General features: G+C 40.6%; 1 protein-coding gene across 3 annotated transcripts in view; it reads left to right on the top strand.

The window, feature by feature from the left end:
• Positions 1-24,438, top strand: part of LOC106588624 (KH domain-containing, RNA-binding, signal transduction-associated protein 3) — a 145,594-nt gene extending 121,156 nt beyond the window's left edge. Inside the window, exons 7-9 of one of the 3 annotated variants that reach the window (XM_014177799.2) lie at positions 6,557-6,639; positions 21,611-21,645; positions 23,512-24,438. In XM_014177799.2, the coding sequence (XP_014033274.2) occupies positions 6,557-6,639; positions 21,611-21,645; positions 23,512-23,606 (213 nt within the window). In that variant the 3' untranslated portion in view covers positions 23,607-24,438. Of the gene's footprint in view, positions 1-6,556; positions 6,640-21,610; positions 21,670-23,511 lie in introns of all 3 variants that reach the window. The other 2 variants (XM_014177796.2, XM_014177797.2) reach the window with 2 other exon arrangements.
• Positions 24,439-26,668: the final 2,230 nt, after the last annotated feature.

A 26,668-nucleotide genomic window follows, 5' to 3' on the forward strand; every position in this document is an offset into this window, starting at 1 on the left:
AGTCCCCACGTTGGAATGGCTAAGGAATCTACAAACTAAGGAACAATTATTCAGACTGCAGCAGATTAAATAGTTTAGTCTGGTAATGCAGCCGATCTAAGAAGATTTCCAAATGGTACTCTGAAGTATCAATTATAACCACTACAACAGACTGGCTTCAGGGGAACGCAACCAGAGACCTTTCTGTCGACTCTCTCCAGCAGATGGACCGGCGACCACAGAGAGAGACATCAAGACATACACTCATAAATATATCAATTGCAATTTATTTTCGAATGAGCGGTCGTTCATGTAAAGTATTAGCATTTTCTATGAGTGTATTTATCAGCTGTGAGTTTCCAGCTCTTGAGCGGTCCCCACCCCCTTTCCTTTGTAAACCAAGCTGTCGGTTTTCTCAACTATGGACTTTTTCTTTGTATCATGTAATACCCAATGTATGAACCAATTGTGTGTGTGTTATGTCATTCTGTGATTTGATTAGATAGTTAGTAAATAAATAATTAAGCAATTTTGTATATCGCTGATTCATGATTTGGGCTAGGGTTCGTGCAGATATCCAAGGCTTTGTGACGTTCAGTAATGAGACTGATGAGGTAATAATAATACATTAATAAAAAGACTGTACTCGCTTAGATATGAAAATATCTGAAGAGTTGCAGTTGAAGTCGTAAGTTTACATACACTTTAGACAAATACATTTAAACTCAGTTTTTCACAATTCCTGACATTTAATCCTAGTAAAAATTCCCTGTCTTAAGTCAGTTAGGATCACCACTTTATTTTAAGAATGTGAAATGTCAGAATAATAGTTGAGAGAATGAATTATTTCAGCTTTTATTTCTTTCATCACATTCCCAGTGGGTCAGAAGTTTACATACACTCAATTATTATTTGGTAGCATTGCCTTTAAATTGTTTAACTTGGGTAAAAGGAAAGGGTAGCCTTCCACAAGCTTCCCACAATAAGTTGGGTGAATTTTGTTCCATTCCTCCTAACAGAGCTGGTGTAACTGAGTCAGGTTTGTAGGCCTCCTTGCTCGCACACACTTTTTCAGTTCTGCCCACAAATTTTCTATGGTATTGAGGTCAGGGCTTTGTGATGGCCACTCCAATACCTTGACTTTGTTGTCCTTAAGCCATTTTGCCACAACTTTGGAAGTATGCTTGGGGTCATTGTCCATTTGGAAGACCCATTTTTGACCAAGCTTTAACTTAATATAACTTTATATAACTTAATATATCCACATAATTTTCCTTCCCCGTGACGCCATCTATTTTGTGAAGTACACTAGTCCCTCTTTCACGAAAGCACCCCCACAACATGATGCTGCCACCCCCGTGCTTCACGGTTGGGATGGTGTTCTTCGGCTTGCAAGCGTCCCCCTTTTTCCTCCAAACATAATGATGGTCATTAGGGCCAAACAGTGATATTTTTGTTTTGTCAGACCAGAGGACATTTCTCCAAAAAGTACAATCTTTGTCCCCATGTGCAGTTGCAAACCATAGTCTGGCTTTTTTATGGCGGTTTTGGAGCAGAGGCTTCTTCCTTGCTGAGCGGCCTTTCAGGTTATGTCGATATAGGACTCGTTTTACTGTGGATATAGATTATTTTGTACCTGTTTCCTCCAGCATCTTCGCAAGGTCCTTTGCTGTTGTTCTGGGATTGATTTGCACTTTTCGCACCAAAGTACATTAATCTCTAGGAGACAGAATGCGTCTCCTTCCTGAGCGGTATGACGGCTGCGTGGTCCCATGTTGTTTATACTTGCGTACTATCGTTTGTACAGATGAATGTGATACCTTCAGGCGTTTGGAAATTGCTCCCAAGGATGAACCAGACTTGTGGAGGTCTACCATTCTTTTCTGAGGTCTTGGCTGATTTATTTTGATTTTCCCATGATGTCAAGCAAAGAGGCACTGAGTTTGAAGGTAGGCCTTGAAATACATCCACAGGCACATCTCCAATTGACTCAAATGATATCAATTAGCCTATCAGAAGCTTCTAAAGCCATGACATCCTTTTCTGGAATTTTCCAAGCTGTTTAAAGGCACAGTCAACTTAGTGTATGCAAACCTTTGACCCACTGGAATTGTGATACAGTTAATTATAAGTGAAATAATCTGTCTGTAAACAATTGTTGGAAAAATGACTTGTGTCATGCAGAAAGTAGATGTCCTAACAAACTTGCCAAAACTATAGTTTGTTAAGAAGACATTTGTGGAGTGGTTGAAATACTAGTTTTAATGACTCCAACCTAAGTGTATGTAAACTTCTGACCTCAACTGTATATTCGGGAATTGAAACTCTATAAACAACATATTCCCGTGGTACCCCAACTTCCTATTTAGTTACTGTTATATGATTAGTTTAATCGCGTAATTAAATTACACGTAGATAATTGATTTGATAGGATACAGTCTTCACATTTAATGATAGGCAACGACACGACACACCCTTGATGAAGATGAGCAATAATGACTGTATAAAATAATAATTCAAATACTGAGCTATATTGATTCCAAATAAATTGGGAAATTACAGTGCATTCAGAAATGTATTCAGACCCCTGGACCTTTTCCACATTTTTTTATGTTACAGCCTTATTCTAAAATGTATCTAAAAAAACGATTTAAAGATTTTACTGAAACATTACATTTACATACGTATTCAGACCCTTAAAACTTCTTAGGGATCGGCGTCCCATCAACAGGACAGTTGTAAATCATGCAGCACCTTATGTCAAAATTGCAGATTTTAGAGAAACAAGAAATGTCGGTACATGTGTCTTATATCGGCTGAAAGCTTAAATTCTTGTTAATATAACAGCACTGTCCAATTTATAGTAGCTATTACTGCGAAAAAATGCCATGCTATTGTTTGAGGAGAGCTCCTAACAACAAAACACTTTTTTCACCTCGATAGGTTTGAAGGTGAAATGTGTACTTACATTCTGAAATCTTGCTCTGATTTATCATCCAAAAGGTCCCAGAGATAACATGAAGTGTAGTGTTGTTAGATAAAATCCTTTTTCATATCCTAAAAAGGTCCATATAGCATGCACAATTGATTTTTGTATTTTCACTCATTCAATTTGCAAAGAATGGAATCTGTGAAAATCTCACCCTAAACGTTGTTTCAATGAGTTAAATCATGTTCGTATGTATTCCTCAGAGATCCTAGAATGTAACAAGACTTCACTATATCATTAGGGGTGTAGTATATCCTATAGGACACCATATGTGGCCTTCATGGCATGCCGATGACGCGGGCGGTCTTCACTTGAACGACTGTATCTTTGTCAAGTAAGCACTAATCGGGGTCAAACAAAGCTAGCTAGATAGCCAATGAGCTGGGCTTTACGGGAGTATCTGGAAATCCTGTGTCTGTCGCAAAATGTAGGCGCTAACCTTTTGCGACAGCATGCCTTTTCCTTTTGGACAACAATTATAAGAATATTCAGAGTTATGAAGTTATGAAAACTGGTTGTTTTGCAAATGTTGAACTTATAAATATGGCTATTAATACTGGAAAAGCTAAATCAAAGTCAAAGTATACAGATTTGACGATATTCTTGCAGAAAAATGTCATATGAATGTAAATGTCTCTTTCACGATTTGCCCAAATGTACCTGGGTGACTTCACACTAAATGTCCTGTAGCTCGCTCACACTTCAAGTTATCCATCTGAAACTTTGCACATACACTGCTTCCATCTTGTGGACACCATCGGAATCCTTCTACCAGATCTATTGTGTTATATTCTCCTACATTCAGTTCACATTTCCACAAACTTCAAAGTGTTTCCTTTCAAATGGTTAGAAGAATATGCATATCCTTGCATCAGGGCCTGAGCTACAGGCAGTTAGATTTGGATATGTAATTTTGGCGTAAATTGAAAATAAGGGGGCTATCTTAACTCAGTACATTGTTGAAGCACTTTTGGCAGCGATTACTGCATCGGGTCTTCTTGGGTATGATGCTACAAGCTTGGCACACCTGTATTTTGGGAGTTTCTTCCATTGTTCTCTGCAGATCCTCTAACGCTCTGTCGGGTTGGATGGAGAATGTTGCTGCACAGCTATTTTCAGGTCTCTCCAGAGATGTTCGATTGGGTTCAAGTCCGGCCTCTGGCTGGGCCACTCTAGGACATTCAGAGACATGTTCCAAAGCCACTCCTGCGTTGTCTGTGTGCTTAGGGCCGTTGTCCTGTTGAATCTTCGCCCCCAGTCTGAGGTCCTGAGTGCTCTGGAGCAGGCTTTCATCAAGGATCTCTCTTTACTATGCTCCGTTAATCTTTTCCTTGATCCTGACTAGTCTCCCAGTCCCTGCCACTAAAAAACATCCCCACAGCATGATGCTGCCACCACCATGCTTCCCTGTAGGTTCTGATGTCTTTGAGCTCTACGGACAATTCCTTTGTCCTCATGGCTTGGTTTTTGCTGTGACATGCACTGTCAACCTTATATAGACAGGTGTGTGCCTTTCTAAATCATGTCCCATCAATTGAATTTACCACAGGTGCACTCCAATCAAGTTGTAGAAATATCTCAAGGATGATCAATGGAAACAGGATGCACCTGAGATCAATTTCGAGTCTCATGAATACTTATGTAAAAACCTGATGAGGAAAAAAAGGAATTTAATCAATTTTAGAATAAGGCTGTAACATAACAAAATGTGAAAAAAGAGAAGTGGTCTGAGTATTTTCCGAAGGCACTGTGCAGTACATGTACAGTCATTGAACAACCCCATGCCATGATTACATAGAGAAAAAACACACCAATAATTTCTTTAAACAATAAAAGCTAAATTCCAATATTTCAAAAAATGTATATAAAGCATTTTGGAATTAAATTTCAAATTTGAATCATATTATATATTATATCGCTATGTATCCTATTTATAGGATAAATAGCCTATTGATGCTACATTCAAACATTGTATATTGACAGTCCATAATACATCATCCACCAACAAACCACCATGACACACCAGTGATCTAACATGGTAATAATGATGTTGGTACTGTGGTGATTAGGAAGCCAGAGGCCAGGGAACTCTATTTGTAACAGAGCATACCTCCCAATTGGCACCCTATACCCCATATAGTGCACTGCTTAGGAAGGAATAGGGTGCCATTTGGGATGGATACAGATTCACACAGCCACAGCACCAGCCCAACTTTGATTAACTTTATTTTCCATCATCGTACACAATTAGTTAGTAAGTTAGCTTCCTCGGGATTAAAGATAAAAGAGTGGATTCAAATAGTGTCATTTGGCAGAAGCATGTTTCTAATCACGCATTAGCGGCCTTCATAATAACATGGAGAATGGAGATGATGATGAGTATGTTGTTTCTCTCTCTCACACACTCTCTCTCGCTGTAATTCTCACAGTTCATGCATGCAAGTCACCCAGATGGAATTAGTGGTGGAGTGTTGGGGGGGGGAGTGAGGGATGTGTCACGAGGGGTCGACATCTTTGTGGAGCATAAGTCCCATTTATCCCAAATTAGGATGGGTGGTGCTCTGCGCCCCTTTGATGTTCCTCTAGGCAGGGGGTTAGGGGGCTGGGCAGTGATGAAGGGGGTGAGTAGGGGGAGGAGAGGTGGTATTGCTGGAGCACAAGCAGATGGTGATGAAATGGACTCATACACACACGCACACATACACACATACACACAAGGATAGAGCTACATGGAACAGTGGTACATCCACTATCCTTCTCCTATGTTCACAATTGAGAAATAATGTATGTAATTTGAGATCAGTAAATATTTTCGATGTCAGAGTAGTTTGAAACGGTAGAAAAATCTATATGTGGGGTGGTGTCTTCAGATCAATGACAGTTAACGAATGCATAAAATAAACATTTACACATTAAATACATTTGAAAGGACAGAATAACACTGATGTAGGATCTTAATTTGAGTCAGTTTGCTACGGCAGGAAAATAATCCTGCAGCAACGGGAAATGTGAATTATCAAGTGGATTATAATTATTTAATTTGTATAGGGGTTGATACATTTTTCATTAGGGCAAATCAAGTCTGTCATTTTAAAGTGGAAATGACAAACTTTAGAAGCTTTTTTAAACCTTGAATATGCTGCAAATTTGCATTTCCTGCTATGCAGGAAGATTCTCAGCAACAAAAGTGTGGTTAAATTAAGATCCTACATCTGTACGTCTGTGCTGATCTTTAATTGATTACAGCTGCATCCAGCTGTTGGTAATGATCGGTTGGGGAACAATTCACATTTAGGGATCTGAAGAATTGCTTTTGACATACTTCCAGGAATTAACAGAGGTGTACAACATGGTTGATGGAATAGTACAGTTCTAAAGGAGACAACTATAGGTAGAAACACACTATGTTATGACCAACTGAAGTGACCTGGACTGACTGACCAGTCCCATGGCAGACAAGGGATTTCATCTTCCTCTTCTGATTTATCCTCAAACCTTTTCATAGGTGGTAGCAGAGCGCAGAATAATGAAATTGTGGTGATGTTAAACATTTTCTTTATGTATTTTATCCTCTCTTTCTATCTCCAGGAATATGATGATGGATACGGGACAGCTTACGATGACCAGGGTTATGACTCCTACGACACCACTTACAGCAATCAAGGACAGAAGTAAGAGTCCGTTTCCTGTTTCTCAGGGCTGTACCTAAATGTATTCTCCGGGTCTTCTTATCATCCTAACCCATGTTTTAGCAAGACAAAACTGTAGATATAGTACATATTATTGGTGTACACACTTATTCTTTATTAGTTAAATAGGGGGTTAAAGGATACGTGCGTGGGCAAATCAAGTGGACATAAGGATTTTTCTTAAATAAAAAATACATTAAGTTTGTCAGAGGTTGTTGGCAGTGTATTGCATCAGTGCTTTACATCAGATTAACCTGTTAGCATGCTAGTTCTCCATTAGCAGCTTGTGAACCTACACATCAGATTAGCATGCTAGTTCTCCATTAACAGCATGTGAACCTACACATCAGATTAGCATGCTAGTTCTCCATTAACAGCATGTGAACCTACACATCAGATTAGCATGCTAGTTCTCCATTAGCAGCTTGTGAACCTACACATCAGATTAGCATGCTAGTTCTCCATTAACAGCAGGTGAACCTACACATCAGATTAGCATGCTAGTTCTCCATTAACAGCATGTGAACCTACACATCAGATTAGCATGCTAGTTCTCCATTAGCATCCCTACACATCAGATTAGCATGCTAGTTCTCCAGTAGCAGCGTGTGAACCTACACATCAGATTAGCATGCTAGTTCTCCAGTAACAGCATGTGAACCTACACATCAGATTAGCATGCAAGTTCTACATTAGCATCCCTACCCATCAGATTAGCATGCTAGTTCTACATTAGCATCCCTACACATCAGATTAGCATGCTAGTTCTCCATTAGCAGCTTGTGAACCAACACATCAGATCAGCAATGCTAGTTCTCCATTAACAGCATGTGAACCTACACATCAGATTAGCGTGCTAGTTCTCCATTAGCATCCCTATACATCAGCATGTTAGCATGGTAGTTCTCCAAGTAATAGCATGTGAACTAGAGGTCTTCACAAATTGGGTCGGATCCTGCTTGGTGGCTACGGGCTTGGAATCTGTGTGAACATTTGTGAAATACACACCAGATCTGAAATTATATTTGAAGAGTTTAGTTCCTTAACAACAGAAATGCAAATTGCACTCAATTACATTTTATATTTACAGTTTATTCTCTTCAATTATTGTCAGGGGGTCGGTCCCCTTTCATCAAACCAAATGTGTCAATATTATTTTGTGACAAAACAACATATTTGCTTCATGATAACCAGCTACTGCGCACTTCACGTGATGCGGGGTGAAATGGGCAATATGCCTACTTGTTGTGGGAGAGGAGGAGGATGCAGCAGAAAAGAATGATAGTCTATATAAAGTGAGTTTCTGAAAAATTGGAGTTGTTCCTAACTGATGTGAAGAAGAAACGGAATGAAAGAGAGCACAGGGTGGAAAAACCGACAGGCAAATCGTCTGTATTCGCCTCATTTATGCACATTGTAGATACGGAGGGAAAAAGGTCACCCAATTGTTTTATTTATAAAATGTACTCGTTTATTTAGGCTATTCAATTTATTTGTTTATGCTTGGCATATTTAGTAGGCTGCTTTGCTATTTTATTTGGGTATTTTCTTTATTTAAAATAACAGTTTGTTAACTAATGTTGAATGACTCGAGTCAAGTGTGATGTAAGATGTGTGACTCATTGAGGTGCTAGACTGATAGTGATAGGCTTATCCTCAGAAAATATTGCATTTCCTAATGTTGAAAGGCTGGCGATTTCTTGATTGTGTATGCCATGGATAAGTATAAGAAATATCAGGAAAACTTTTCGCTACAATTATGAATATTTTTTTAACTCTCCGGATTACTTTTCTATCAAACCCACATCCAAACCAATCTTAGGCTGTATAGGCGAATTCTGTAGGCCTAGAGGATTATGTACATTTAATTTAGAAAAAAATATTTGGTACTGTTATAACGAGTTGGATCTGAGTTATAGAAATACCCTACCAAAATAGAGAATACTAACCTAGACCTACAAATCCCAATTGTTGGAAATGACAGGGAATGTAAATAGGAGACTCCATCCTTCTTTAGTCTATTCCAAATTGAAAATCATGGTTGCTGATTAGACTTTTGCCTACCTTTAGTCTAAATCAATGTTTATCAAAACAGTTAAATTGGCTGGATTGTAATGTTGCTCAATAAAATAATTAGCTGCTCTCAGTCTTGCAAGCAATGGTCGTCACAAAAAAATCATCCTGCTCAAATATTTGGTCAACAGATATAAGGAAAACATTTCTGAAAATGAAATCTCCATCTAACTATAGAGATGTCATTATGAAAACAGCATCTATCTGTCGGTAATGATCGGTTGGGGAACAATTCACATTTAGGGATTAGAATTGCTTTTGATATAATTCCAAGAACCAACAGAGATACAAAAATATTTAATAGAAAAAAACGAGTTCATGAATATTATAGTTCTGAAGGAGAACGAGATAGTTCTGAATTATAGATACTGTAGATAAACATCCTTTACGTCATGACCAACTGAAATGGAACGACCTCTAATAGATTGAATTCTAATGGAACATATGGAGGGGAGATCAGAACGGCCAGGAATGAACAGTGCACGTCTTAGTGCCAACATAGAACAACCAGTTCGGGGGTTCAGAATGACATTGAGGGGAAACAAGCTTTTGAACTAAATAATATTGATAGCTGTCTTTCTACTGTAACTTCTCAATCTAATGTCCTGTCATAAAGTATTTTAACCATAATGCCATAGTTTGACTAATACCAGTGGATCCCTTGTGCTAATATTTTTTATTCCTATTTTCATGTGTCAAGCCATTGTTGCCTCATGAAGCCCTAATAACTGTTCGGTTGTTTGGCTCTATGTAACAGCAACAGAAGACCCTGCAGCTACATGGCTGTTTGGTGTCCTATAGCTCTATGCAATTCAAACCAGTGGTTGGAACCGTTTCAGGGAACAGAACCAACATTTTTTGAGGAACAAAATCAGAACCGGGAATAAAAGTGATCTATACTGTTCTGCAACATGGGAACCGGTTAATATAATTATGTTATGTTCCGGGCATTTATGTTGCATGTTTTTATTTTTATTATGGTACCGCTCTGCACACACAAGCTTGTTAGCTAGCTAGCTAGCTCTAGTGCAACTTTAAGCCAACTCTCGGAAGTTCAAAGACATTCAAAGTTCCTTCATAGAAACCGCTCCTCTGTAGGTGTAATTCTGTGGGCCTAATTCAGATAATACATGTCATAAGATGCCCAGCGCTTCAAGTCAAGCCTCCTACTCCACCCTCTCTCGCTCTCTCCCCAACTCACAAAATTTCACTTGTCTCTCCAATGCACCTAAACAACTATAGCCCAATTGGTCACATAATCTAATGAAAAAAATATATATTTCACAGGTTTAAAAAGGAACAGAAAGGAACACTATAAACTGTTAGTTTTTGGGGGTTCAGAACTGGTTCAGAACTTTCTTTTGCTAGTCAGAACAGTGGAAGGGAACCCCAAAAAATACTGGTTCTGTTCAGAATGAAACAATTGGGAAATAATTTCCATTCCAACCCCCGATAGAAACAGAAGACCCTGCAACTAAACGCACAGAATAGATTTTTTCATATCAAGGGAGCGATCACCCTCACCATGTCACTTAAGGTCAAAGGACTTTGCTATGGCACGTTGGCTTGTTTGCTGCCATTTCTCTCTTTTATCGGTCCTGCATCTGGGATGCGTCCCAAATGTCACCATATTCCCTATGTAGCGCATTACTTTTGACTCTGCTCAAAAGTAGTACACTAAATAGGGAATAGGGCACCATTTGGGATGCATCCCTGCTGCTGTCACACCATCTTCCCTCCTCTCCTTTATTCTGTATGTTCTGCTTGCATGGGCAGTTTCAAAGAGGGCCTGATTGTTGCTGCACTTAAGATGTCAAAAATTGCATTAGTGGCAGCTGTAAGGGGGGTAAAGGAGAGAGAAAAAAATAAAGAAAAAATAACATATTAGGCTGTCCCATGCTTTGTGAGGAGGTATGGTTGATGTTTTCTTTTGTGGCCGTGTCAGGATATATGTCGCCCAGGCCAGGCAGCCTACATCTCTCACACACTCTCTCTCTTGGGATGGCAGGTAGCCTGGCTGTTAAGAGCGTTGGGCCAGTAACCAAAAGTTTGAAAAATCCCCATAACGTGAATTGGTTAAGGCTCCCCCCAGATTACTGCTAGAGCCATTGATTGATAATTAAGGTAACTGATTAGTAAGGAACTCCCCTCACCTGGTTGTCTGGGTCTTAATTGAAAAACCAGAAGACACTAGGCCCTGCATGGAATGAGTTTGCCATCCTTGCCTTAGGGCCAGAGTCTCTGCCCCCCCCTCTATGTAGTTGGGGTACATTTTAAAGGGTGGTACATCTTAAAGCCTGCCTGTTAGATCGGCAGAGAGGCAGAGGGAGTCACTGGGGGTAGGCTGGCCCTGAGCCCTGGTTTCTATCTGCAGCCATGTGGTGAATAATCACAGAGGCTTAAGGCAGAAGAAAAATGGAGTCCATCATGTAGAGGCTGGGTGGGTTGTGTGTGTGTGCTTGGTGGGGTGTGCTCGGCTCTGTTCTGCCCAGAGGCATGATGCTAGACTCAAAGAGATTCTGAGATCTGTTGTCTGGTTAGAAATGGTGTGCGTCCCAAATGGCACCCTATTCCCATTATAGTGCACTACATTTGACCAAGTTCCATATGGTAGTAGTGCAAAAGTAGTGCACTATATGGAATAGGGTGTCATTTGAGTCACTCACTTAGGCTGACTAATGGGCTACCAGACTTTACAGCGTCTTCCTCCTGAGACACACTAGTCAGTTTATTTACTTATTTTTGTTGACTTATTTAAGTCTCAGAACTGCCTAGAACGTTTTTTTTTTGTTGATTTTGAGCGTAGATTGTTTATCATCTACATGATCATGTACATCTCTTGCAATTTCTTAGAACATGACAGTGTGTTGTTTGAAGTGTAGTCGGATGATTGCAGCCAGCCTGCTTTTTATACTCGCAGTGGGTATATGTAAATATGTACAGTACACTGCAGTACACTCCCTGTTTACAGGACTTACTAGTAATCTTTTTAATGTCTCAGAAACAAATACATTATTTTTCATACAAAATAATCACTATTTCATATGAAAATTGATTATTAAGAAATATTGTTAACCAGACAAGACCCTTTGAGTTCTTCTTTCATCTGTAGAGTAAGAGCATCATAGACGCTAGTAGCCCTTTACAATGCATGGTGACGATACACCATATACACTCAGCTGCCGGTTTATTAGGTACACCCATATAGTACCGGGTCGGACCCCCTTTGCCTCCAGAACAGCCTGAATTCTTCAGGGCATGGATTCTACAAGGTGTGGCGTTCAGACGTTCCTCAATTAGTATCAAGGGACCTAACGTGTACTAGGAAAACATTCCCCACACCATTACACCACCGCCACCACCACACCATTCTCCTTCAATCTCTCTCATCAACGAGCTGTTTGCACCCGGAGGACTGCCGCTGACTGGATGTTTTTTGTTTGTCGCACCATTTTTGCACAGCCTTTCTTGTTTCCTAAACCATTCATTTACCACACTGCAAAGCCAGTGTGTACAGTAAATACAGTACAATACTGCAGTCTACAGTGCATACGGTACAGAACATTTCCTTTTTAAGGTCATCCAATTTAGATCTGCTGATGGACAAAAGGTACAGCCCTGTTTTACCCCAGAGCCCAATCTCAGCTTGAGCAGGTCAGAGCGGGTAGCAGGGCTGGAACAGGGAAGGACCCAAGGGAATGTTAGACTGGATCCATGGACAAGACGTTTCCCTAACAATGCCTCACAGAGCCTGAGGAGCTCACTGCACAGTCACCAACCACATCAGAGCCCTGGCTGTGCGGCAGGCAGGTAGGACTTCACTAGCTGCAGGATAACAAGCAGAGCAATTTACTACAGTTGGTTTCTTCAATGTCTCTGGTATGATATCAGCCCCTATGCCTGGCGGGGAAAGAGGGTAACCATTCAATAGAGTTTGTTTTGGGAATTCTGGGCAAATACACTGTATGTCTACTATACTGTAGACATAATTGAGGTGGACATAATATTCCTGCTAAATACAAGATATGTAACTTGTTTTCAAATTGTAATTGCTGATTATAACCAAAACAACATTGTATAACATATTTAGTCAACATGAATGTAGCAGATTCACATTGAAAGGAAAACGAAACCGTTCACAACCTTGAAACATGAGACTTTTAGCCAAACGGTGGTTCTTCTCAGTAATTTCGGAGACATTTACATGTTTCAGAAGAGAGGGAAAGCCTAGAGGGACATCTTGGAATGCCAAATCAGCATGACATCCATGGCAGCTTCAGCACCAGTCAATAGTGGTCAATCTTCCGTATGAGCGCCATCAGAGCCTTTTTCTACAGCATTTAATATACCGACCCAACCCAACATTATTATTACCTGTGTGGGTATTGTTAAGCAGTTGGAAGGTCAGATGAATGGAGAGACTGAAGGAGAATCACTTTCATTGTATTAGCAGATAGGGGGTGATCTCCCTGTAGGTAAATGAGGAGGATGACAGGTGTTGCTCTGGGTGAGGTCATACAGAGGTTGGACACACACAGATCGGTTTGGATCAGAGTGTTATTTCATTCCTGACACCTACAATACTATAGGGGCCTCTCGCCTCTTCCCTTCCGCTTCCTTTTCCCCTGAATCCCGGCCCTGGCTCGTCAGCCTACTCCCAGAGGGCCGTGGTTACAGGGAGGAGGGCCGCGGTTACAGGGCTAGCTGTGACAGCGTTTTAAAGGGCAGACACATCCCCTAGGAACAGCTGTAAAACTCAATACTGGAGACAAGTGTGGAGGCGTGGAGGTAAAAGGTAGCACAGAGCACAGGGGACTTGTGGAGATAGCAGCGAAGGGGAGAGAACCATTTTGAGGTAGGACAGAGCACAGGGGAGAGAACAGTTATGGATGTCCGAATGGCAAGTCTTGGTGGGTAGTCCACCAACAGTATGTGAACAGAGTACCAATGTAGACCACCATGGTGTGGATCAGTTGTGGAAAATACCCGAGAAATCAGTTATACTATAAAAACGTACAGATCTTGGCATGATTAGGCCTAGGAAATATGCGGCTGGTATTTCAGGCTTTGCAAACACACAGTAGTACATTAGTTCAAGAGTTAATTAGTTCAACACAATGTAATTGATTTGTATCTAAGAACCAGAGGTCATGCAGTTCTCAGATGGGTACTTTCTGTAATAACTTTACTTGCATGATTGATCCTTTTAGTATTGTTCTAATTCAGTTCTCAGCAGTTTGTCACGTTTGTTTTGACAGGCAACTTCTGTCTTTTGCCCTAATTTCCTTCAGAGCTAGAGATATTTTAATGTTGTAAGGCCTAACAAGAGTTTTTTGTTGCTGTCTCAAGTGTTGTCTTGGAAAGATTCCAGACGCTCTCAGGATGATGTCAGTTTATAGCACCGCAGAGAATATGATGAAAAACTGAGGATGAATCCCAAATGGAAACCTGTTCTCTATATAATGCACTTACTTTGACCAGAGCTCTATGCACCCTAGTCAAAAGTAGCACACTATATAAGGGATAGGATGTCATTTGGGATGCGGCCTCAGTCTATATGCTTGGGCCGTAATAACGTTGCAGTCACCTGCCCATCTGTTGACCAAGACACATTCTGAGGGGAATTTGAATGTAATATGGCTGACTTTTACATTTTACATTTTTGCATTTTAGTCATTTAGCAGACGCTCTTATCCAGAGCGACTTACAGTAGTGAATGCATACATTTCATACATTTTCTATTTATTTTTTCTCCGTACTTTTGAACGTTGACTGACCATCGACATGTTAACCACATTATGTCATTTTTGCTTGATAGATTTTTCCTCAAGATACAAATGTAAGATGGTAAAAATAAAACGGGGTCAGATTCAGACAAAGCAGATGATTATATTCACACATTATGTAAATCCATGACGTTTACCGTTCAGTCCGTCTTTGTGACATCGCAGCAAGGGTCCAACATTGAAGATTGAGTATGCAATCAGCTGCTGAGACAAGCAATCAACAGCATATCCCCGAGGGGGTTTTCAATAACAATTACACCATCCTCATTTTGGATAATATACAGGACACATTCTCCCAAGTACAGTTCCTTTTCTGTCTGTTTATATTTAATCTATTTTTGTCTATTTTTGCTTTTTGCTGTATTTTTTTTCAGAGCCTTAATCCATTAAATACAAATACACACTGTACCCATTCTCCCGAGTGGTGCAGTGGTCTAAGGCACTGCATCTCAGTACAAGTGACATCACTACAGTCCCTGGTTTGAATCCAGGCTGTATCACATCCGGCCGTGATTGGGAGTCCCATAGGGCGACGCACAATTGGCCCACCGTCACCAGGGTAGGCCGTCATTTTTATTAAGAATTTGTTCTTAACTGACTTGCCTGGTTAAATATATATATATATATTTATTTTTTAATATGTCAATATGAAGGAAGTCATGTCATTTTTCATAGTCTGAGTTTGAAGGTAATCCTTTATCAAAATGAGTTATCTCGCTATCAAAATTATGTTAAATGCTCGCTATCTAATGAATATGCCGCTGAATGTTCTTCCTCCTACATTGGAAAACCTATGAAATATTTAGTGTCTCCTCTCCCCTGGATATGACCGCTGACTATAGATTGTTCTTCTCAGTACCTCTGGATCCTCTCTAAATGTCCTAGCAGATCTCTGTAGGGTTATCACAGAGCAACAGAAGAGCAATGGCTGTGTAAGAAAACAAAGTCCACCAGGGACACGTACTACATCACTCAGATGTAACATCACCATCTGTTTATTGGCGCCGCAAACGACAACATCAGTACTTAGGATCAGCCCTTTATAGAGGATACCTGTAAATCTGAGAGCCAGGCGGTAGGTATACCTGTGGATGAGCAGGTCTGGAGTCAGATTCCATGATTCCTGATCATGAGACAAAGTTAGCTAATGGCCAGCACTTTAAGACAGATTGCTCTTGCTTGTTTGCCTGAGATTGTCTGTTGTGGGGCTGAGGCTGGGACTGGGGCTGAGGCTGGGACTGAGGCTGGGACTGAGGCTGGGACTGAGGCTGGGACTGGGGCTGGGGCTGGGGCTGAGGTGGGGCTGTACCCCATGGTGTTCTGGTCAAAAGTAGTGCACTATATAGATAATAGGGTGGCATTTGAGACACATCCTTTGTGTTTGTCTTGAACTAGCAGGAGACTAAAAATAAAAATAAATATCTTTGGAGCCAGAGATTTAAACACCCAGCATAGTATAGTGAATTCTGGTTTTCTCCTTGAGATATAAACACCCAGCATAGTATAGTGAATTCTGGTTTTCTCCTTGAGATATAAACACCCATCATAGTATAGTGGACTCTGGTTTTCTCCTTGAGATTTAAACACCCAGCATAGTATAGTGGACTCTGGGTTTCTCCTTGAGATATAAACACCCATCATAGTATAGTGGACTCTGGTTTTCTCCTTGAGATTTAAACACCCAGCACAGTATAGTGGACTCTGGGTTTCTCCTTGAGATATAAACACCCAGCATAGTATAGTGGACTCTGGTTTTCTCCTTGAGATTTAAACACCCAGCATAGTATAGTGGACTCTGGGTTTCTCCTTGAGATATAAACACCCATCATAGTATAGTGGACTCTGGGTTTCTCCTTGAGATATAAACACCCAGCATAGTATAGTGGACTCTGGGTTTCTCCTTGCTCCTCTCCATCATTAGCTGTTAAGGAATGTTTACAGAGTTTGCTTGTGATCAAAACAACATAAAATATAAATTAAGTTGGGATTGTTTCAGTCCCTGACATGTTTCCAGCCACATTCCATTAGTGACTATTTATATAAACTTAGCAAAAAAAGAAACGTCCCTTTTTCAGGACCCTGTCTTTCAAAGATAATTCGTAAAAATCCAAATAACTTCACAGATCTTCATTGTAAAGGGTTTAAACACTGTTTCCCATGCTTGTTCAATGAACCATAAACAATGAATGAACATGCACTTGTGGAACGTTCGTTAAGACACTAACAGCCTACAGACGGTAGGCAATTAAGGTCACAGTTCTGAAAACTTAGGACACTAAAGCCGCCTTTCTACTGACTTTGAAAAACACCAAAAGAAAGATGCCCAGCGTCCCTGCTCATCTGTGTGAACGTGCCTTAGGCATGCTGCAAGGAGGCATGAGGACTGCAGATGTGGCCAGTGCAATAAATTGCAATGTCCGTACTGTGAGACGCCTAAGACAGCGCTACAGGGAGGCAGGCTGGACAGCTGATCATCCTCGCAGTGGCAGACCATATGTAACAACACCTGCACAGGATCGGTACATCCGAACATCACACCTGCGGGACAGGTACAGGATGGCAACAACAACTGCCCGAGTTACACCAGGAACACACAATCCCTTCATCAGTGCTCAGACTGTCCACAATAGGCTGAGAAAGGCTGGACTGAGGACTTGTAGGCCTGTTGTAAGGTAGGTCCTCACCAGACATCTCAGGCAACAACGTCACCTATGGGCACAAACCCGCTGTCGCTGGACCAGACAGGACTGGCAAAAAAGTGCTCTTCACTGACGAGTCGCAGTTTTGTCTCACCAGGGGTGATTGTCGGGTTCGCGTTTATCGTCGAAGTAATGAGCGTTACATCGAGGCCTGGACTCTGGAGCGGGATCAATTTGGAGGTGGAGGGTCCGTCATGGTCTGGGCTGAGCTTGTTGTCATTGCAGGCAATCTCAACGCTGTGCGTAACAGGGAAGACATCCTCCTCCTTCATGTGGTACTTTTCATCCTGACCCTCCAGCATGACAATGCCACCATCCATACTGCTTGTTTTTTGCGTGATTTCCTGCAAGACAGGAATGTCAGTGTTCTGCCATGGCCAGCGAAGAGCCCGGATCTCAATCCCATTGAGCACATCTGGGACCTGTTGGATTGGAGGTTGAGGGCTAGGGCCATTCCCCCCAGAAATGTCTGGGAACTTGCAGGTGCCTTGGTCGAAGAGTGGGGTAACATCTCACAGCAAGAACTGGCAAATCTGGTGCCGTCCATGAGGAGGAGATGCACTGCAGTACTTAATGCAGCTGGTGGCTACACCATATACTGACTGTTACTTTTGATTTTGACCCCCTCTTTGTTCAAGGACACATTATTCCATTTCTGTTAGTTACATGTCTGTGGAACTTGTTCAGTTTATGTCTCAGTTGTTGAATCTTGTTATATTCATATGAATATTTACACATGTTAAGTTTGCTGAAAGTAAACGCAGTTGACAGTGAGAGAATGATTTGTTGTTGTTGCTGAGTTTAGTGTTAATGGATGCTTTTTAATACATGCCATTTAGCAGACAATTTTATGCAAAGCGAATTACAGTCATGCATGCATACATGGTGATCCCAGGAATCAAACCTGCTACTCTGGCATTACAAGCACCATGCTCTACCAATTGAGCTACAAAGGGCCACTATAAAAGTGCTAGGAGGCGTTTGACTGTGCCATTTGGGATGCAACCTGTATTTTACTTGAAGCAGTTTGTTTCACCTGGATCGTTGCCCTTCAGGGCGTAGCTGAGGCCTGAGGACTCACTGACCAGACCAGGGTAATAGAGGAGAAAAGGACATTGGTAGAGAGAGGCAATGTGTGAGGATATTGACAAAATGTCAACCCAGAAATTAGAGGTGCCTAACAGCTTTGGGAGTCCTCTCGTCCTTGTGAAAGGGGAAAGCTTTGACTTGCCAGCTCTCTGAGGACCTGACAGCAGCTATTGGTCCTCGTAGCCTTTAGCTTTACACCAACAGGAAGGATAAGCCACTTGTTTAGCCCCTCAGCTTCCCAGGGCGTACTCTAGTGGAACGGTTTGTAGTTGAGTGTATATTCAGAGGGGTTCCGCTCTGGGAAGAATATACCCCAGTATTGAGACATGGTGTGAAATCAAATTACCACACACCCTGTCAGGTGTTTCATAGTGTACAAGACACAGAAAGAGAGAACATGCATTCATTTGCTGCATCGCTTTCTCTCTCTTGCGCTCTCTCTCCTTCACCCTCCATATCTACCCCCCCCCTCTCTCTCTCTCTCTCTCTGTCTCTCTCTCTCTCTCTCTCTCACTCTGTCTCTCTTTCTCTCTGCCTGTCTCTCTCTCTCTCTCTCTCTCTCTGTCTCTCTTTCTCTCTGCCTGTCTTTCTCTCTCACTCTCTCTCTCTTTCTCTCTCTTTCTCTCTCTCTCTGTCTCTCTCTAAAGCCATGATGAGTGGTGTCAGGTATATATAAGCTGCTGGACACCAGTGTAAGACTCACAGTGGTACCTCTGCTGTGAGGGTTGATTGGAAAACCTCACACTCTGAATAACAAAGTCTGGCTTCTCTTTGTGGACACAGAGCATAAATATTCACTCACATCTTAGCAGGGGTCCAGTTTAGATAAGAGGAAAAAGCCTGCCTTTGTTTCTGCTGTTATTGTTCCCTGGTTGAGTCATGAGCTGTGTGAGCAATGCAATCTTCATGCCAAGTCAATGATCTCCCCGGGGAAGAAACCCAGCATGAATGCCTTTTCTGGACAATGTCTCAAGCAGACATTTATAGATCCACAACTATAGACGTTTCCCCCCTCCCCCCTCCGTCCCCTAATATGAATTTCAATTGTTCATGTCAGCTTGTGCCTTTAAGTTTCTTAAAAAAAAACTATCAACATGCTGCCAATCAAAGTTGAATAATGATTAAGTGCTTTGAAACGCGAAAATCATAAAAGTCATCCTTTTTTGTTGATCTGGTGTATAGCTGGGCCTTTAGTGTCACCTCCAGCACTAAGCTAGAGAGAGGAGGGGTAAGCCCCAGACTGACAGCCACGGAGACCAGGGCCATAACTACATATGAGGACACCGAAAAATATATAATAATACAAATATATATTTGCACACAATAAAGTAAATAAATTACAGGTCAACATCTAAAGACTGCTCACGGTGTTGATTAAAGCTCAGAATGTTTATATTCTTGATCTGACTGAGTTCTAATCGCGCCTGCCTCTTTGCAAACGAGTGGAATCATGAACAGAGGTTGGTTCGTTATGTTCGCCTGCGTCCCCTGGATTTGCCTCCCGGATTTGCCTTTGCATCAGCACATTTACCACTCTCTCAAACGGCTATCTCCGCCCTCTCGCCGAACAGGCCGAGGGCCTGAGATGTTAAACGAACTACCCCCAACTCGGAGTCGGCTCTAGTGGGCAACTAGAGACGCTGATGACAGTGTGTTCGTGAGATAACGGACAAAAGGCCATTTTAAAACTGTCCCGTGACTCCTGCCGTATCTACAGCCATCCCCCAAACAAACAAACAACTGGTTAATAGTTGCTTATAGATACAGTCAGTTAGGTGGCTACCTGCCGGAAGACACTTCTATTGCAGTAATGTTAAAGGCCTCTGGCTAGTATTACTTAGCTAGCTAGAACGATGAAGTAAGAGGCTGACGTTAAACAGAGCCTAAGCTCAGCAGGAGCAAAAAATAGGCTACTAAGTTCTCATAACAACTATAAAAAAAGACGGTATGTTTCAATATGAACATCTCCGCATGTCCTACCATCTCTATAGGCCTAGATTAAAATGCAATCAAACTGCAAACAATACAGTTCATCCGTTTTTCATTTATATGGGTGGTTGTTCGTTCTTATCTCCATCATCCACTGGAGTTTAAAGTTGATCCGTTACCCACTTTTTGTTGTTGACCACAACATCACTGATATTGATACAGAATTGGAAGTCCTATTCTAATAACTCATGCGAACGTGATGATACGATCATCGGTGCACTCCTTTGATGTCTGTTGATGCAGAAATTGATTAGTAATGCCTAGGAATACAAATGTGAACGCTATGTATATGTCTATGTTACGAGTTGATGATTTTATGCAAGTCATCATTACAAATGACTGAACAGATGCTACGTGTCAGTGTGAATCATTTCTCATATTTCCCCCCTTTCAGGGGTATAACATTACAATGGTATTGCTAATAGGTTATGTGTTTGTAAATCGACTGAGGTGAATCAACCTACAGCAGCCACGGTGATAATGGTTGGGGAAATGTTTGGCTTGTTTTGCTGTTCTCCAAATAGCGTTTTAAAACATGTTTTATTGTATAGAAATGCAGTAAATGAGCTTCAACTTTCAAAAAATATCCTGGAGGGCACCTCACTAAAACTGAAACCCTGGTTACGGCCCTGACGGTGACAGAGATGGTGACGGGGAGAAGATTCAGCTGTGATGTGTGGCATGTGCCGGCTCTGTGGCAGCCTTATGATGAATTACCTTTCTGGGCTTGAATGATAGGACTGATACTGAATGATACCAGCACACGATTGTTCTGTCAGCAAGTCAACAGGGACCGCTGAGAAATAAATAAAGAATAGCAAAGAAATGAACCACAATTCAAGATGGCCTACCTTTTTATTTTTTTATTACAGGTGCCATCTCTCATATATAGCTCCATATCCTGGATATGGGGAGACTGACAAAGCCAGGAAATTGCCATGTGAAAGCACAGAAGGCACAGCCGCAGCTACTGTAACTTCTGAGTGAATATTGGCTGTCTGATCTATTGTGTACTGTATCCTGTAAGGGAGGGAGGGCATAGTTATGAAAGAAATGATCTGTATGCACCTTTTGCGCATATTTGTAATGTAGAGTATATGTTTATGGTTACATACAGCAGAATGGTACATCAATTCTGTACGTCATGACATTGTTTCACTTTACCGAACAGTTCATGCCATTCTCATTCCAGTTAATGATTTGATAGCTGTGTGCTGTAATGTACCTATATCGTTCTCTATTAAGGCCTAAAGGCCATGTCATTCTATTGTTGAAAAGAAATTCTGATGGATATCTCCTCTTTCTTTCCTTTCACAGCTCAGACCATTATTATGAGTACGGACAAGATAATGGTGAGGAATCATACGAGTCATACGGTCAGTTACTAACTGCGTTATTCAAACGTGAAATGTTATTTAAATGCATACACACCAACTGTCTTGTTCAGTGTGGATCTCTTTCCATCATCAACGCAGCAGTTTAAATGCTGTTAAACCCAAATGCAATGTCATTTCCCCTAATAGGTACTATATAAATGTTTTGACAGATTTGTTGTTAGCATTATTCAGAATGCCATGTGATGGGATAACATGAGGCATTAGTCTGTGTCATTTTAATGGTCAAATCATTTATTGCTGATTATTCTGTTCCACAACTGAATTAGGCCTCTTTTACGCAACTCCATATGAACAACGTACATTTGTCTGACAATGTCAAACACAATTCTGTTATTATAAAGGTTGGGGATGTCTGATAAAGACACAGTAATTCTATAAAATGCCCTGGCTGTATTCATACGTAAACCATGAGTGATAGAGTAACTGATATGCCTTGACGTCTGCTTTTCTAATACAGCTTTAACTATGGTTTTCTTTTCTGGTGAAAGTTTTTGAGCGCTGTATGGTTCTCGTCTCAGTCACTGAGCCGTTAATGTAATCCCATTACCCAGGTCCCCTCTTGCTTTGGCAGATGTCAATTCTTATAGCACTTCACAGTAAATGTATACAGTTGTCACCAGACACTATCTGTAAAGTAAAGGACATTTATGCTCTTCAGTCCATAATAACGTTGTAATTGCTCATAACATAGGGCTGCAGGTAGCCTAGCGGTTAAGAGCGTTGGGCCGGTAACCGTAAAGTTGCTGGTTCGAATCGCCTTTAATCTAATTGCTCCAGGGTCACTGCAAATAATGGCCGATCCCTGGCTCTGAACCACCTCTCTGAAGCTGTCTCAGGGGAAGTGGGATTCAACAACAATACAAATTGTGAAATAGGACAAATGTAAGCACACACCTAATTACTATAACTGAAAGAGCAGCTTATTCATATTACAATTTGCAATACAGATTAACACACGAGTTATGTGGCGAGAAACTCTGTCTGGAAAGTGTTAAGAACTAACCTCCAGAAGCAGACAAACACACAGAGGCTAACAGTGCAATGCTACATGCTTTCTAACAGGTCAAAAGAAAGAGGTGTTTGACAGTTCAAAGAAAGGCGCTGTTTAAACGATAAACAGAGTTGATGGTACATGGTTGATCTCTAACCACAAGGTTACATTGGTCACTGTCTCTCTAAAGTGAGTGTCAGAGAAAGTGTGACAGGTTTAGAGACTATTAGATACTATTGGTTATGGGCTGCCAGCAGAGACCATGTCAAGGGAAAAACAGTCCTTTGTGAGCCTCTGCTTTGCTCCGGGGATGAGACTCTGTTGGCTAGAGATCACACAAAGGCTGCCATCGATGCAGCAGGCACTTGGCACATAGACAGCAGAGGGCCTGAATGAGGTCTGATTTGGGCTAATGGTTATTGTGACCTTTTGTTAGGAGCCACTACACTGGCTCTTTTCAAGTAGCTATCTGATCTTCTGGTTCAATTATCTTAACGCATCCTTCTAGGTTAATGACAAGCTTCTTGGTGGATTGTCTGTTTGAACTACAGAGGCCGGGAGTCTTCTGTTGTTCCAGTCAGATAGGCCATATCAACATCAGGCTCTCAAATAACTCAGAAAGTTAGTCCATTGACATAATGAAAGTTTTTTTTGACTGGTTTGATGCCTGATTGAAGCATGATAGCTGAATTCTTACCTTAGTTCCAGGCTAAGGAAAAAATGACAAATATTTGTCCAATAACCTGTTGACATCATACAAATCTGAGTTACACAAGAGAGTGTATGTGTGTGTAGAAGTGTTCCTAACATATGGTTGTTTCCCTATAAAGCAGGTCAGGAGGACTGGACAACTAATCGTGGCAAGGCGCCAGCTGCACGGACGACCAAGGGAGTGTACAGAGAGACGCCCTACTCCAGATATTGAACTGATTATACAACAACCTGCACAATCCCTCATGGACGTGTCATCAAGTAATGGATTTTATACGGATGCTCCCTTCTTTTTAGAATAAAAACACAAACAAAACCAAACAATAACACAAGGTAAAGACCTTGAAATCAATCGTAAACATGGGTTTTAAAAACGGAAGACCCTGGTATGATGTCAAGACTGTTTCCACCGGGAATAATGTGTATAATTTAGGTAATCTACCCACTCCTAAACAAGTAGATATCTAAATATCCTGGACACAGTTATAGAGTGATTGGTCATTGGTAATATATTAGTGATTTAGTTGTAGAGAGGTGAAGTATTGTAGATATTTTTGCCTGTCCCGTGCAAATGAAACCTTTCCAATCAGAAAAGATCCTGAAATAAATATTGTTGTTTTATCTCCTTTTGTAAATGATAGTTCTTTAATGTTAAAGGGCTTATAAAAGCATGGCGTGGAATCATTGTGGATAGTGTCAACTGTTTTATTCCTGTCTTAAAACTTGTAGATGTGTGTGTTTCTGTTTAATTTCCCCCGTTTAATCAATCTTCAATCTCAGCTCATACTCTTCTTTTTTTGTGTAAAAACCCCCAGTAAGAAAAAATAATCAAGAGCTGCAAGACATTTTAGGTAAAGCTCTTAATAATTCATTCCAATCCATATATTTTTGGGGGCTTTAATACCTGAAATGCTTTCAGACATTGTTTAAATCAGGTTCTTGAGACATTAACAGAAATAGTATATTAGCATATTAACCTTATCCGCTTATGTAAGCCCTTTAAATTGTTCTTCTTGGTTGATGCTCAATAAACTTTTGGAAATATAGACGTTTGTGTTCAAGAGCGTAATTCTGTATTTACATAAATAGAAAAACACAATAATCTAAACTAACAAAACTAACATTGCAAAGAATGATATTGATGATAATATTGAAAACGCTCACTTTAATACAGGTTCTTCTATTTCGTAATGTACACTACCGTTCAAAAGTTTGGGGTCACTTAGCAATATCCTTGTTTTTGAAAGAAAAGCAAATTGTTTGTCCATTAAAATAACATCAAATTGATCAGAAAGGGAGTGTAGACATTGTTAATGTTATAAATGACTATTGTAGCTGGAAACGGCAGATTTTTTTTATGGAATATCTACATAGGTGTACAGAGGCCCATTATCAGCAACCATCACTCCTGTGTTCCAATGGCACGTTGTGTTAGCTAATCCAAGTTTATAATTTTAAAAGGCTAATTGTGAAGAGGCGACTCCAGTGAACAACAACAGTAAAGAGGCTACTCCGGAATGCTGGCCTTCTAGGCAGAGTTCCTCTGTCCAGTGTCTGTGTTCTTTCACCCATCTTAATCTTTTATTTTTATTGGCCAGTCTGAAATATGGCTTTTTCTTTGCAACTCTGCCTAGAAGGCCATCATCCCTGAGTAGCCTCTTTACTGTTGACATTGAGACTGGTGTTTTGCAGGAACTATTTAATGAAGCTGCCAGTTGAGGACTTGAGAGGCTTCTGTTTCTTAAACAAGACCCACTAATGGTCTTGTCCTCTTGCTCAGTTGTGCACTGGGGCCTCCCACTCCTTCTATTCTTGTTGGAGCCTGTTTGCACTGTTCTGTGAAGGGAGTAGTACACAGCGTTGTACAAGATCTTCAGTTTCTTGGCATTTCTCGCATTCTTAATTTCTCAGAACAAGAATAGACTGATGAGTACTTTGTTTCTAGCCATTTTGAGCCTTTAATCGAACCCACAAATGCTGATGCTCCAGATACTCAACTAGTCTAAAGAAGGCCAGTTTTATTGCTTCTTTAATCAGAACAACAGTTTTCAGCTGTGCTAACATAATTGCAAAAGGCTTTTCCAATTATCAATTAGCCTTTTAAATGATAAACTTGGATTAGCTAACACAACGTGCCATTGGAACACAGGAGTGATGGTTGCTGATAATGGTCCTCTGTACGCCTATGTAGATATTCCATAAAAATCTGCCATTTCCAGCTACAATAGTCATTTATAACATTAACAATGTCTACACTGTATTTCTGATCAATTTGATGTTATTTTAATGGACAAAAAATGTGCATTTCTTTCAAAAACAAGGACATTTCTAAGTGGCTCCAAACTTTTGAACCGTAGTGTATGTTGAGACTCTTGAGAGATATCATATTGATCAAGAATTAGCTTCTGCATAATATGATAACATGTACAACATAAAAGTGAACATTATTTTAACACAAAAATCTATTTAATAACTGAATGCAAGTAACAAAACAACACAATTCTGTAAGAACTGTGTTGTATGTGTATTGCCTATTTGCATATTGCAATTCAGCTAATGTATTCTAGGTAATGGTTTCGATACAATGTCAATCACAGATTTAAGTCTCTGATGTGTGTTTTTCATATGTAATATCTTAATAAAACGGATTACAATATGTCAGTTGACATTATATGTAACAGTACGCTAACATGTACTGTAACAATGGCAGCGGCACCTGTATTTTCTTGCTTGCCTATCTGATAATAAGTGACTTTGAGCATCTTATAATAGACAGTCCTATTACATTTTAATGACAACAAACAGTGACACCAGGAGAAACTCCTAGGGACTGTTCATAATTTTTCTACTGGATGTAAACAATGGCTTTTACACAATTGTATAGAATTTGTATGGAGGGGATCTCGTTTCTGTTCTTGTTTTGCTCCCTGTGTTCTCCTCTGGTGTCTGCCCTGACCTTTGGCCCTGCCCCTCTGTTAGAGAGACTCTAAATGACCCCTGACCTCTGAACCCCAGCTGACCTCCGCACTGAGAGGACGGCAGACAGACAGTAGCTGTTTTAAAAGACCTCCGTCCCTCCGTTCCACAAGGTAATCAAACCCAACCAACCTAACCTCACCGTAATGTAGACTGACAAACATAAAGCACTAAAACTAAAATGAAGTTTAATATGTTGTTCATCATTAAGTCTTTCTTAATCTTGAAGGGGTTTAAAAGTCAACACTGGGGATTAATTAGACTTCGATATAAACAATTTTAAAGTAATATAAATAGCTG

This window comes from Salmo salar, chromosome ssa27 (genome assembly GCF_905237065.1).
Source record: "Salmo salar chromosome ssa27, Ssal_v3.1, whole genome shotgun sequence".
Lineage (NCBI taxonomy): Eukaryota > Metazoa > Chordata > Actinopteri > Salmoniformes > Salmonidae > Salmo > Salmo salar.